We start from the raw sequence: 14,918 nt of genomic DNA on the forward strand, positions 1-14,918 counted from the left end.
TCATTCTGAGTCCTATATTCCTACAGGAAAAAAAAACAAAACCAAAACTCACACAAGCTACCAGTTAAAGGATCTGCTTCAGAAAGATAACTGGGCTCCCAAACTTCAAACAAATCCAAGATCTTCCTGATACTTTTTTTTTTATATATATTTTTTTTGTGGCTCCTTTGCATCTGTTGCAAGGCCTTGAGACTTTCTGGTGCTGGAGCTCTTCAGTAATTCCCACACCACTTATCAGCTTCTTCACTCTAGGAAGGTCCTGCAGTAAAGGATAGGGAAGCTTGGACATCATTCATAAGCCAAATTTGTTCAGAATAAAACACTGGGTTGTTAAATGCCATCTTCTGGTCAGGCAGGTGTCTAATGCTGAGGCAATGAGAGCGCTCCCTTTGAAATTCCACTTCTCACACCCAATATTTGCCCTCTGAGATATGGCCAGGGGACATAAAATTATAGAAAATCCTGAGCCAGAAGGGACCCACCAGGATTATTTATCTAATTTATGGCCCTGCACAGACACCCCAACCATCCCACCCTGTGCATCCCTGGGAGTGCTGTCCAAACACTCCTGGAGCTGTGGCAGCCTTGGGGCTGTGCCCATTCCTTGGGGAGCCTGGCAGTGCCCAAACACCCTTAAGACCCAAAAACCTTGATTGAAGAATGAGATTTCTTGAGAAACCCTTCAGTCCATGAAATCCACTATGTTCTAACCCACTGCTCTTCAAACAGAGCCTCATTTGCTTAGCCAAGCTCAGTGCTGAGGTGTTGGGAATGGGATATTTGATGTTCCTGAGGTGCTCCTGGCTCTGCTGTGCTTGAGTAGGGGAGCTCGTGGCAGGTGAGTGAGAAGGAACAAAGGAAAACATTTTTCCTTCCAGTGGAAAGTATCCAGGGGCACAGGATTGCAGTGGGATGATCTTTAAGGTCCCTTCCAACCCAAACCATTCCGTGATTCCATAAAACACTGTACAGGAGTGTCTTAGGTTACAAGATATGGCTGGGGGTGTGTATTCTGTTTGCCATCTGTTAGAGGTGGGGCAGTTATCTTCTGTTAATTGGGCAGTTTTCTTTATCTCTTCCACAACCAATCCTCCTTCTGGGAAATATCTTCTGCTAATGAAGTGAGTGTCACTGCATGGCTGATGAAATTCCATCATCCCACTGGGAGATGCTCTGCCCAAGGGGAGGAGCCAGGCATTCCTACCTGGATATAATCTGAGTTTGGAACACCACAGGCAGCCTTTTCCACTAGTTTCCCAAAAGAATAAGTTTCTTTTCCACTGAATTCCCAGAAAAAGACCAGGCTCATCTACACCGGCACTAGACCTTCAGAAGAAAACTCCACCCTTCTACAGGATCACTGCCTCAACAGAACCACGTCTATCACTCCAAGAAGACTGCAGCCACCATTTAATCAGACTGCTACCAACACCCTGACCAACATGGTGTCAGGTCCTATTCTGACTCTGTCAATGTTGTTTTGTATTAATACATTTCTATTTTAATTTTTTCCCTAATAAAGAACTGTTATTCCTACTCCCATATCTTTACCTAAGACCCTCTTAATTTCAAAATTACAATAATTCAGAGGGAGGGGGTTTACATTCTCCATTTGAAGGGAAGCTCCTGCCTTCCTGAACAAGCACCAATCTTTTCAAACCAAGACAAGGAGCCACAAAAAATTGTGCTTCAGGGTTTTTCATGCCAGTGCTATTTTGAGCCATACTTAACCAAGGGAAGAAAGGAAGGAAAGATTTGAGGGGATGACAGACTCTGCCCAATGTAACTTTAGTTCTTTGATTTCAGGGAGTATTGGTAAATGATGCTGTTGTGCCTGTCAGAACCTAGGATAGTTATTGTACAGCTTCTACCTGCTACAACTTAATAATAAAATCCCAGAATTCCAGAATGACTGCATCCAAAGAGTAAATTACTGTTATACATCATGTCAACTTTATTTTTAATAATACGATTTTCTTAGGCCAGCTGGGAACATAAAGATGTGGCCTTACAGAGTGATCTCTGGGGGGACACTGACACCTTTTCACTTGTAAAACCCCAAGGAGTTTTTCCCCATCAGTTTCTTTTTCTAGTTGCATTTTTAGCTGCTTTCTAGAGTTCATGCTGGACAGTTTCTGCAGAAGGGCATAAAATAGCACTAATTACACTGGAATTTGGTATGGTTGTTTTTGCAGTGGTTATGGAAGATTGAAAGTGGAAAGCAATAATAATTTCTGCAGAGATTTGCTGAGAGTTTCCTGATTCGTAGTTGGAATTGTTGCCTCTCTTTTTTTCTTTTTTCTAACCCTTAAATTTGTACTATATTTTTGTTAAAGCTTCTGAAAATGACAAAATGTTATTCCATAAATTCCATAAATCCAGCATAGCCTTGTGCCACTTGGCAGCATCACTCTTATGTACAGTTTGGTTGTTGCAGTTGCTGTTGCCATAGGAAATGTTCTTTTTCAAAAAAATGCAGAGAAGAAAACCCATGCCTGGCATGTCAGCTCCTGTCCTAGAGCTTCTGGAGCTCTTTCCCCTGTTTCCTGCCTTGCCACCTCCCACCTTTCTCCTCCCTTTGCCCCATCTGCCAGTTTCTGATTGAGACAAGAAGGGAGATGTGCTGTGACTGATTTAGAGCATGTGCTGATTTGCCAGCTGGCTGCTGTCTCTGAGCTGGGGGGTCAGCCAGACAGGAGAGATAAGGGCTGAGCTCTGCTCTCCTCTCCCCAGCCAGGGTTCACCTCTGCTCCTTTGCTGGGGTGTTTTCCCCCTCAATATTTGCACAATCTGAAATACACTATGGTTACTAAACCTTCCTTCCCCCCTTTTGAACATGGAAAAACTGGGTGTTAATAAAATGCCACTATTAACTATGGTTGAACAGTTTATTGTGTTTGAATATGTAATTTAATTATTCTGTTAAAAAGCTGAAGCAGTAGTTGTATTGCACATGCACTGATGGTCTCAGCTGGGACCTGCTCTGATTTTATTTATATTTTTACATTGTGCTTGAGATCTGTGGAACCACCAGAATTCTCATAGAAAAGCAAGTGTGTCCTCATCAAGAAACTGGATCAGGACACATTTACACTGTGTAAGAGTTTAAACAGAAATTATTACCTAAGCTCCGTGTCTTCATTCACTCTCAAAACAGCAAATATATTCATGGTATCACCAAATTATTTGAGTTGGAAAAGACCTTAAAGATCATCTTGTTGCAATTCTCTGCAGTAAATAAAATACTCTTAAATGTAGGATGTTGTTTTGGAGTAGTCTTCCTCCTTTTTTAATTTTAGAATTAAATTAGATGCATTAGATTCCCTCTACTTCTGTTTGACATTGAACTGAGAAGAGATAAGAGAAGGGAGTAGGCAAATTCCTGTCAGACTGGATACAAGTGAAAACAAGTAGCTGGAAGCATCTCAGTGACATCCTTCAGTGGCTGAAAGATAAAGTTTTCCCTCCCTGCCTCGGATGCTTCTGCTGTATCTGAGATAGATGGGAATTTTTGGCTGTTGGCCGAGGAGCTGCCTGCGCCTCAAATGGCAGCATCCTTGGGGATGGAGAGGGACCTGGGACAAGGGATGGAGGGACAGACACAGGGAATGGCTTCCCACTGCCAGAGGGCAGGGATGGATGGGAATTTGGGAAGGAATTGTTGGGTGTGAGGGTGGGGAGGCCCTGGCACAGGGTGCCCAGAGAAGCTGTGGCTGCTTCATCCCTGGAAGCTTCTCTGTGCCAGGGCCTCCCCACCCTCAAGAGGAACAATTCCTTCCAGATATCTTAACCTACATTTCCCCTCTTCCGGTTTGAACCCATTCTCCCTTGTCCTGTCACTGCAGTTCCTGATGAACGGTCCTTCTCCAGGCTGAACAGCCCAAAATTCCCTGGCCTGTCTCCTTAGGGAAGGTTCTCCAGTCCTCTTATCAACCTCATGGCCTCCTCCGGACTTGCTCCACCAGTTCTGTGTCCTTCCCATGCTGGGGACACCAGAACTGTGTGCAGCATTCCAGGTGGGGCTGGACAAGAGCACAGGGGAAAAGTCACCTCCCTGTTCTTGGCACACAAGGTTCCTGTCATGTTGTGTTGTAGATCCTTCCCTGCTGTGTGGGTGGTGCTGTTCTCAGTATTTACCTTTTCCTCACCTCTGGGATGGACAGGAGCACATGGATATGATCACCCAGTGTGTCCTTGCAGCCACCCAGGCTGCTGTGGGTGCTCTATTTCCCCATCTATTCAATTCCCAAGGGATTTTGCATCAGGCTGAAAATCTTTTCATGGGTTTCTGGGCCCAGCACGCAGCTGCAGCATTAATGGGCTCATGTGTTCACAGCACAGTGATGCAGGCTGCACCCTTAATGCTTTCCTTGGGGAAACATTTGTCCCATTTATTCTCTTTGTGGTCAGAAGTACATGACACAAGCTGCAGCTCTGTGTAGCTGTGCTGTGTCCCAGATGCTGCACTCTGGGTTTTGTGGAGCTTCTGTTCCCTCAAGTTTGGATTAAGCAAGACCCAAGACCTGGGTTTGTGTGTTTGTGCAGCCCTTCAGAAAATGAATTACTTAGCTCAGACTAAAGGTCTTAAGTTAAGCTTGATGATACATAGCCCTGTGTAATCCATAATCTTAAAATTGTATCTGTGATAGAACTTTTCAGATGATACCCTTATGCCTGCTTTAACCCAAATACTCAATAATATGCCCTATATTGAGGGCTGGGCAGATCAGCCGGGTTGTTGCAATATAATCCTGCCTTGGAATTGGGCTGGGGAATGTGAGCAGGGCTGTGTCGCATCTCTGAGTGCTAAACTCAGACTCTGAATCCAGGCTTGCTGCTCCCTTTGTTTTACAAGGAGATTTTTGTAGGAATAGTAATTAACCTGCCCTGTAAGTAGAGCTTCCCTAAGGGCAGTTTCCAGTGAAGTCCTGCAGCAAAGTGCTCCATGAGCATTTCAGAGCACAGAAAGCCATGGAAATGCTCCTGTGTCTCTCTGAGGGGGATCCAGAGGGGCTCTCTGGAGTCTCCTGTATCTGGATCAAAGCCCCACTGAAGGAGATTCCCTCAATAAAATACACCCAGGAGTAACAGCCACGAGCCCACACCAAGCGGGCTGCCAGGATCTTGGGAGAGACTTTATTTCAACTAAGCCAGATGGCAGAGGAAAAGGGGTCATGTTGTCATTGCTGACTTGGATGACCCCGTGACATGGGTTGACCTTGACTTAAATAATCATCCTGCTCTCCCAGGTGCCCATCTTTCCTTTTCTGTCCAACAGATACAGCAGATCCAGGCATGAACAAAAAGGGGTTATGGATTTGTGTAATAAATAATTGGTTTTGAGAGACAATGCTCAGAAATTTGAGAGAAAATGCTCAGACCTTGACTTCAATAATCGTCCTGCTCTCCCAGGTGCCCATCGTTCCTATTCTGTCCAACAGATACAGCAGATCCAGGCAGGAGTAAAAAAGGGTGATGGATTTGTGTAATAAATAATTGGTTTTGAGAGACAATGCTCAGAAATTACTATTTTTAAACTTGCTTCTCAAGCCCTGTGAGCAGCAGGAGCTCTGAGGGGATCCAGAGGGGATCTCTGGCGTCTCCTGTATCTGGATCAAAGCCCCACTGAAGGAGATTCCCTCAATAAAATCCACCCGGGAGTAACAGCCACGAGCCCACACCAAGCTGGCTGCCAGGACCTTGGGAGAGCCTTTATTTCAACTAAGCCAGATGGCAGAGGAAAAGGGGTCATGTTGTCATTGCTGACTTGGATGACCCCGTGACACGGGGTGACCTTGACTTAAATAATTATCCTGCTCTCCCAAGTGCCCGTCGTTCCTGTTTTGTCAAACAGATACAGTAGATCCAGGCACAAGCAAAAAAGGGTGATGGATTTGTAATAAATAATTGGTTTTGAGAGACAATGTTCAGAAATTTGAGAGAAAATGCTCAGACCTTGACTTCAGTAATCATCCTGCTCTCCCAAGTCTCCCGTCATTCCTGTTCTGTCCAACAGATACAGCAGATCCAGGCATGAGCAAAAAGGGTGATGGATTTTTGTAATAAATAATTGGTTTTGAGAGACAAAGCTCATAAATTGCTATTTTTAAACTTGCTTCTCCAGCCCTGTGAGCAGCAGGAGCTCTGAGGGTAATCCTGTATGGCTCCCATGTCTTTCTCCTGCTCTGTTCAAAAGAAATCAGTGTTGCTTGTCACAAGACTTTACTCGTTGCTGATGTCAAGAGTTTCCTAATGCCATTTGGAAGGTCCAGGACAAGGGGAATATCAGTGGTTTGTTGTGTGTTTACTGCTTTCCTCCAGCCTCTGATGTGGGGAGGCTGCATAACCTGCAGTCATCCACTGGGGCCGTGCTGGTATTTTAAAGGTCACTCCAGTAATTTTGTGCTTGCTTAAAAACAAACAAACAAAAACCCCCAAACTTTTAAATTCTGCACATAACAGAGTAGAAGAATTGCTGTTCTCTGCTCATTCTTTTGGGGAAGCAAATGTTTGCTCTGCTGTCCCAGCAACCAGAGAGAGCTGGGTTGGGCAAGCCCAGGGGCTGGGCTCTGAAATTTCCTCTTGAATAACACTCCTGAAGTTCTTGTTCAAGTGGTTTTGGAAATTTTTATGTTACTTGGGTACTTTGTTTTTAAGAGGTAGTGACACCCAGAGAGAGGGAGAGGTGTCACAAGAAAAATAAACCCATGAGAGAACAAGAAAGACATGCAGCGTGAGGAAAATCAGTGGCTTTGAATTTTAAATCAGCTCTGAGCAGAATCTCAAATCATGCCCCTGAAAGGGTTTATAAAATGACTTAGGGTCTGTAAGCAAGGAGAGATCTGAGGAGAGAAATGAACTTTTAATACAGCATTCCATTGATTAATGATAGCACAATTAAGCTGAAATCACTACAGCTAACAGTCCATGTTTCTCTTTTGTCTTTTTTTTTTTTTCTTCCCCTGACCTTGTACCAAATCCTTTCTACTCCTGATGCATTGGAGAACAGCAGAACTCACCCAAAGGTAAGGGCTTTTTATCAGTGTGTGGGAGTTGTCCTATCCCTTGCTCACTCTTGGGTTATCCAAATATTAAAAGCATTTTGCAGAGCTCTGTTGCTGCTCAGCTGCTGAGTAAGAAACTCGAAGCATCTCCTTGCTGCAGAAATGCTCTGTGCAGCCCGTGCCAAGAAATGAGTCAGAGGAACAAATGAGAACATCCACACTCAGCACTGCAGACTCTGAATGGAGGATATTTGTTCTTTGTGGGCTTTTTAAAAAGCATTTTCTGGTATTTGTGTTAAAGGAAACTCATTTTGTTTTTATGGTCCCGTGACTTTGTGCTTGCTCTGAAGACTCTGCCCTGGCAGATCAGGGCTCAGCTCCATGGATGTGCTCAAGCAGCCAGTGATGTTTTATTAAATGTTCTGAAGGCTTGGGATGCTTCAATAATATGTTTAGTTTTAATACACAAGCTGTTGTTTCCTCAGTTAGAGGATATAAAATAACTACTTTATCTCTTGATGCTGGTACTGGAGGGGAAACAATGTAATTTTGAAGATAAATTATGAAAATTTCAAGGATTTTGCTATGTTAAGCATTTTCATAAATGTTGGTAGTCAGCAGTGTAACAGAGCAGGACATCCAAAGGGGAAAGAGCAGTTTCCATTCAGCTTAGAGGGGAAATCCACAGCCTGAGAGCCCCACACTGCACTTCCCTTTTCCTACATCCTACAGAATAAATTCTGTGAATGTAGGTCAGACATTACCCTAATTAATATTTCTCCTTGCAGACACATACCCAGGGGAGCTGTTTTTGCAAACATCTGTCCCAAAATACACATTGTATTATTTCAGGTCATCTTTCAGGACGAAAGGTGCCTGTGGACCTTTTGGTGGATTTATGGCAAAATTGAAAATTTTCTATTAAAAATATTATTGTGCTGCTCTTTTCATGATAAAACTGATTTGCTTTCTATTATTCTTTGCAAATATTAGACTTTGATGACTGCTTTGGTTTGTCATGGAATGTAAATAAATACATACTCCTCTTGTATGGAAAGAGCTCGCTACCCTAAGGCTTGTTTTTAATTTATGCAGACAAGAGGCACGGGGAGATGGGAGGCAGAAAGAGCTAGAGGACATCTGTCAGTTTGCAAAAGAGAAACTCTGGTGAAAAATGCATTGCAAGGATGGGTTTGGAGGGAGAAATTGAGAGGTCCTTGACATCCCCTGGGTTGGCACATGGAGAGTGGGGAGTAGGGCTGGCACAGAAAGGAGCAAATAGAAACAAGGAACAAATAAAAGCATGCAGGAAAATGAAGTGTTTGTTAGGCTTCAAACTCCTGGAAAATAAGGAATTCAGTGGGAATGTGTGTTGAGTTCAGAATGTCAGAATGTGAATAACTTGTTGGATTTGGCTGTAGCTGTTCTGAGGTGTCGTGGTTGTTTCCCTGCAGGTGTTTGCCTATGATCACTGCTTTTGGTCTATGGATGAATCTGTCAAAGAAAAATATGCAGGTAATAATATTTACTGTGGCTTGGCTGTCTCCAAGTGGGAATGATCTGATTAAAATACAGTCCTTGCTGCAGGGCACAGGCCATATGGCGCAAAGTGCTGTCCTTTCTGTGACTGGCTGCTGTCAAAAAAGGGAAAATCTTCAATCATTCCCGTTCCTTTTCTCTAAAGATGACAACAGCAATGGGCACTGCCACCCTTTGCAGTGCAGAGACTGGAGAAACCCAGCACAGTGATGCTTTACTCCTGTTTACAGCTTTATTTAAAATACTGCTCCAACTCCATCATTTTAAATGCATCAAACCCATTTTTTTATTTTGAGGAGCATTGTTATGTGTAATTTCATGTTTTTCAGTGCTGATGGGAGTTTGACATCATAGTAAAACCTAATAAAGGAATATTAATAAAAGCCTAATTTCGTTTAACTTCATGTGAATTCAGATGCTTTAGTGAGAATGTGTAATGTACTCATTAAAAGTTTTCATTAAAGTTTTTTGTGTATTATTTTTATGCATTTTGGCATATAGTTATGGTAAAATATGAACTGTATTTGGACTTATCACTCCTGTAATTTATTCCTTTCACAGTTGTTATCCTTTAAAATTTAGATCAATTGAACTTAATATTTATTTCCTAAAAATCATAAAAAAAATCAAAGACACATACACTTTTTTAAAATTTCTTTAACAAATAACTAATGAATAATAGCCTATCAAGGCTCTAAGAAAAATGTGGCACTTTCAGCCATACAAATTACATAGGAATATTACATATTTTGTTTCTCAAACTAAAGGTGGTGCCTGTATAACTGATATTTTGGTCTGTTATACAGTGGAAGTGTTACCCCAGCTGATCTGTCACAGCTCTTGGTGCTTTTGATGGAGAATTTAGCGTGGATTTGCCTGTAAAGATAGGAATTTAATGAGGGAAAGGAAGAGCTTAAAGGAACATTATTTGCGAGAACTTTTCAGTCCATAAAGTTCTGTCATGCCTTGTTCAGACTTGAGTTTTTCGAGTTATAAAATTAATTCTGAAAATAGATTTTGTTCAAGAAGTTACTACCCAGATATTTTAAGCCTTCTTTCCTCTGCTTGGAAAATTATCCAAAAAATAAATCAAATCAAAGTTCAATTACAAAAGAAATGTTACACCTTACTTTTTGCCAGTACAAAATACTCTGTGAATATCCATATCTTCCACATACTTGTGATTCCTTCTCTGCAAAAATCTCCTCGTGGTATTATCCAATATCATACACAGTAAATTTTCCCAGTGTTCTACTGATTCCCTTGGATTAAAACCAACTGTCTGTCATTAAAATGTACATCTTGAGTATATTTTGAGGAGGTGTCATTCCCCAGCAGATTAAATTCTGCAGTTGGTAACAGATTCTCTGCTGATAAAACTTCTGAGTGTGAACCTTGATAGGATATTTGCTTTAATCACATCCAGGTATATCCATGGTAATCCCAGCCCCTGATTTTGACAGCAGCATAAATCTGGAGCACATCTTCTCCAGATGTGTTGCTTTCCAGGGAGCAAGCCCTGGATGTGATTTAGGCAGCAACAGCAGGAAAACCCTCACAGCTTCTACCTAATTGTCAGAGAATCCAAATTGAGGGACAAAAAGCTCTTTCTGTGTTATAATGTTGGCTTGTGTGTCCTTTTTTCTAGGTCAAGATGTTGTTTTCAAGTGCCTTGGAGAGAATATTCTTCAGAATGCCTTTGAAGGCTACAACGCTTGTATCTTTGCCTATGGGCAAACAGGTGAGTCCCAGAGTAAGGGAGAAATGTTCCCTCCAAAGGTGTTGTGTTCTGGTTCTTTCCACGGCTCTTGTGACATTGTTGGAGGAGAAATACCTTCTAATGTAGATAAGAAATGTTTTCCTCTTTTGTAACATCAGATATGAGGTGGGCAGGACGAGAAGTAAGGTTTTGTTGCTGCTGGCTACCCTTATTTCTCACACTTCATGTGATAATCTTTGGCGTGACCATGATCGTCCTTGAGCTCAGAGCAGTGCTCAGATTTTCTGCCTCTGTGCTTAAAATAGTCTTGAATTGTCATTTTAATGTAATATTTAAAGAATAATATGAAGGGTTTTCTCATTAGTAGCTTGTCATCTGCAGTACGGTTGTATCTACCTAAAAGTTCTCCAGCACTCTAGAGAGCAAAATTTCTTGTTTTCCTTTTTCTTTTAATTAAAATAGTCTTTAGCTCAATGGTGTTTGGGTTGCTTTAAAGCAGAAAATGGAACAAATACCTTTCACTGAAATGCAGAAGAAAAAATTGTAACCTCTTTTATTTGCTATCAATATTCTGCACAGCAGGAAATTTTGTTGCATGTTCTCTAATCACAGCTTCCCTCACACAGGGTCTGGAAAATCCTACACCATGATGGGTACTGCTGATCAGCCTGGATTAATCCCTAGACTTTGCAGTGGACTCTTTGAAAGAGCACAGAAAGAAGAAAACGAAGAGCAGAGTTTCAAAGTGGAAGTATCCTACATGGAGATTTACAATGAGAAAGTCAGAGATCTCCTTGACCCCAAAGGGTGAGGAATTTGTGTGTGAATGGCACTGTAGAACTTGTCCTACACTCTTCCTTTACATAACCAGTTTACCTTAATGGATCCCATCTAAAACATTTGCCTAGGATGGCTTTTGCTGCTTCCTGATCTCAGCATCTCCTCATTATAAATCAAAATAAAGTAGCAAGACTAAAAGCCTGGAGTAAATGTGCCTTTTGTGAAGTGACAACGCTGTCTGTGTCAGCTTTTTATGTGTTATAAAGCTTTTTTTGTGTTTGCATTCTGGCCCTTGCTCTGTGCTTCAGTGGGTATTTGTGAGACCATCCTGTTTGAGAAGTGTCAGTGAGAAATGGACTTTGTGTAAATGTTGTCTTAAGTCAGTCATGTGCTTATAAATCCCTTTTTTTTCCCCCAACCAGAAGCCGTCAGTCATTAAAGGTTAGAGAACACAGTGTTTATGGCCCTTACGTAGATGGCCTATCCAAACTAGCTGTTGCTAGCTACAAGGTAAGGATCAACTTTATGAAAGGCTTATCTTCACATCCTAAAACACCAGGTGCTGTCCCTTAAGCTGGACAGAACTACTAAAATGCTCCTTATCAGTAATCTTAGAGCAAGAGAGCTGCAGATTGTTGTGATGTGATCCCTGGGGAGAGCAGGGCTGAGAGCAGAAACTCCCTTCATCTTGTGCTGCTCAGTAATTCTGGAAGTAATTCAGCTGCTGAATGGAACAGATTTCCTCTCAGCATTAAGATGAGTGCAGACTGTCATGAGAAAGTGTTCTGTGATTAATTACAGGCCCAGGATTAAGCAGAGACAGGCTCTCAGTGCCCCACTGTGTCACTTTTTGCCTGTCATGCTCTACTCAGTAATTTCCCTTCCCAGTAGCACACGCTGGAATTATAAACTAATGGTAGTTTACCCAGTAAATACTTGAGAGCATCACATGAAACTGGTTTGCAGGACAGTAAATGTTTATGTGTGCATTCACAAAATGCCCTGTTTTTTGAGGAGCTTTAACTTACTGTGGTGAAAATGGATAAATATGGGATGGAAACTGTCAGCTTAAGCAAAACATGAAAACAATGCAATTGCAGTTCCTCCAGGTGTTCATCCAGCTCTCCGTGGTGGTTTCTGCTAAGACAGGACACATTTCATGCTTTGCCTTTCCATGTTGCCCAGCAGCTTTTTGTAATCCAGAATTTGGAGTCAGTGGTCTGTGGTGGTCCTTTGTTTGACTGTTTATTTGAGTTGTTTTAGCATCACCCAGCTAGAGATGCAGAAATAGAAGTTTAGCCCAAGACCCTGAGGTTTTAACCATATTACACAATTGCTGTGAAACCCCAAAGCAGGGGAGCTGCACCTCTCTCAAGCATCACAACAGATCAAAGCACTTAATAAACTCTTAAAATTTGGAGGAATATAATGTCCTTTTCAACATGGTTCTGTTTTATAAACCTCTGAGCCTTTTGTCAGTATTCCAGATCCTCAGATCATGACAACTTGAGGCAAAAATGTGACAGGGTTCAAACACAAATTGCTGTTCCTCACTTCTTTCTCTGCTTTTGAGTGTTGCTGTGTGCAGCCAGGTGCATTATTTTTGTTGATAATTTAATGTCTAGGTTGAGGAGTGGGTGAAGTCATGACACTGGAGTTTTTTTCATCACATATTTCTAATTAAACAAATGGGAGGCTTAGCAAGAAAATGCTGTATTTGACCAAGATGAGGTGATTTTTGGAGGTAATTGAAAAAGATGTCAATGCGGATATACTCATGGCTGTGAAAATTGTATTTAGGACATCGAATCCTTGATGTCTGAGGGCAACAAATCTCGGACAGTGGCTGCCACCAACATGAACGAGGAGAGCAGTCGGTCCCACGCAGTCTTCAAGATCATCCTCACCCACACCCTCTATGATGTGCAGTCAGGGGTAAGAAAATCCAGCTGCAAGCTCCAAGTGTCAGCCTGGGATGTGACTCTTGCTTTAATGTATTTCACAGGAAAAGAAACACCTCTTTGGAAGCAGCAGTTTGTAGTACAGGCTAAACATAAAATAGGTGAAAAATAGAAATACACCTGAGTGTACATTTGGTGATCCAAATGGATCTCCTGATGTACACTTGTGGTTATTTAATGCAAATTGATATAAATTACCAACTTGCTAAATTATCAACTTCCTAAATTGAAAAAAAGACTAATTTTCAATATTTTACATTCTATGCCATGAATGCTTTTATGTGTAAATATTCAATATTGGAAAAGCATTTAAAGCTGCAAATATTTTAATTTATGTTGCCTTATACATAAATAAGCCTTGGAGAGGTGCATGAAATACATTATGTCAATATTATTTAATCCCTCACAGAAAATGGTGATAAATTGGAATTGAAAGAAGTATCTTTAAACTTCATTGATAAATTCTGTGCTTGGATAATTCTTTAATGTTTTCAAAGCCTTGGAGAAATTTTGAGTGTCCGCAGAGCAAATCTGAGCCTAAATATTGGAAAGCATAATGAGAATTTGGGCTTTTTTTCATCCTATTTTCTCAGTTTCCACCAATCTTATCCGCACATTTTTCCTTTTGAGAGCTTACTGATTTTAATTATCTTGTTCATTTATGGGGTGCAGCACTTTGTATTTGGGATCCTGGGGTACTAAAGGTGCAGATGCTGCAGAAGAACTTGATGTGAGCAAGCTGTTCCCAAAGACAGTTGGCTTTTCAATTTCAGATTGATTTAGGGAGTTCATGGAGTGTTTCAGAATGTCATTTTGGGTCAAATGAGGTGAAAGGATTTGTAACAAAATGTGCATTACAGGTTTAAATACTCACATAGCTGGGATCGTGTTCCAGGAGGCTGATGAGGATAAAGGAGACTTTGCAATTGTGATAGTTTATGTAAATTATAACATGCTTCTTGTCAGGTTCTTTCCTGGTCACTGAAAAACAGAAGAAAATCTGGTATAAAATCCAAGGATTTTAGGAGACTGTTTTCAAGACTGGATTGTGAACCTCATATCTCTGCTTGTGACTCCCTTGGCATAACTCTGAATTTTTCATGGTTCAGCACTTCATTAGTGTGCTGTCCTCTGGAGATTTCTGAGATATTTGAGGATATCAGAATACCTGGTTTCACAACATCCATGACTTCCCTGTTGTTTCTGAGACAGCAGGTAGTGACTTAGCACAGGGCACTGTTCAAATCCAGCCACTCTCAAAGGGGGTGGAACAAGAGTTTACCCCAAAAATGAAGTTTGATTGCTGTTGTAAAATACATCAAACAGTGTGACTTGATTGAAGTTACTAACAGGGGCTGTTCTCTGGTTCTTCCCCAGACATCAGGTGAGAAGGTGGGCAAGCTCAGCCTGGTGGACTTGGCAGGTAGTGAAAGGGCAACTAAAACTGGTGCTGCAGGAGACAGGCTGAAAGAAGGAAGCAACATTAACAAGTAAGACTTTGAAATAGTTTGTTTTCCTTTTTTCATCATCACTTCCTGCTAAATACAGCCTACTTGTAAAACAGTCTGAAGCTCCTGTAGTCAATTTTCTCCTTTTCTTCTCTGTACAAAGCTCCTGTAGTCAATTTTTCTCCTTCTCTCTATTTCTCCTTCTGACACGCAGTACTCTTAGATATGGGAATAAGATTTCCATCTTTTAAAAGAATATTTGTGCTCCTGCAACTGCCATGAATTTCATTGTGAAGACCTGATTATTAAGACTGAAAATATACTGAAAAAAATAAGAGTGGAGCTTTTGTGAAGAAAGAATGATCAAAATTAAATGAGGAATATTTTCCTCAGAGCATGTTTTCAGAGAGGAAGTCACTGTCTAAATATGCATTTGACTTATGAATATTTACCCTTGTTAATGACT

General features: G+C 41.4%; 1 protein-coding gene across 4 annotated transcripts in view; it reads left to right on the forward strand.

Moving 5' to 3' along the window:
• KIF13B (kinesin family member 13B) overlaps window positions 1-14,918 on the forward strand; it is a 125,947-nt gene that overhangs the window by 43,006 nt on the left and 68,023 nt on the right. For 2 of the 4 annotated variants that reach the window (XM_064709950.1, XM_064709953.1), the window contains exons 3-9: window positions 7,010-7,025; window positions 8,459-8,519; window positions 10,192-10,284; window positions 10,890-11,070; window positions 11,466-11,553; window positions 12,844-12,978; window positions 14,382-14,494. In XM_064709950.1, the coding sequence (XP_064566020.1) occupies window positions 7,010-7,025; window positions 8,459-8,519; window positions 10,192-10,284; window positions 10,890-11,070; window positions 11,466-11,553; window positions 12,844-12,978; window positions 14,382-14,494 (687 nt within the window). The remainder of the gene's footprint in view (window positions 1-7,009; window positions 7,026-8,458; window positions 8,520-10,191; window positions 10,285-10,889; window positions 11,071-11,465; window positions 11,554-12,843; window positions 12,979-14,381; window positions 14,495-14,918) is intronic. The other 2 variants (XM_064709952.1, XM_064709954.1) reach the window with 1 other exon arrangement.

Source organism: Zonotrichia leucophrys, chromosome 3 (genome assembly GCF_028769735.1).
Source record: "Zonotrichia leucophrys gambelii isolate GWCS_2022_RI chromosome 3, RI_Zleu_2.0, whole genome shotgun sequence".
Classification (NCBI taxonomy): domain Eukaryota; kingdom Metazoa; phylum Chordata; class Aves; order Passeriformes; family Passerellidae; genus Zonotrichia; species Zonotrichia leucophrys.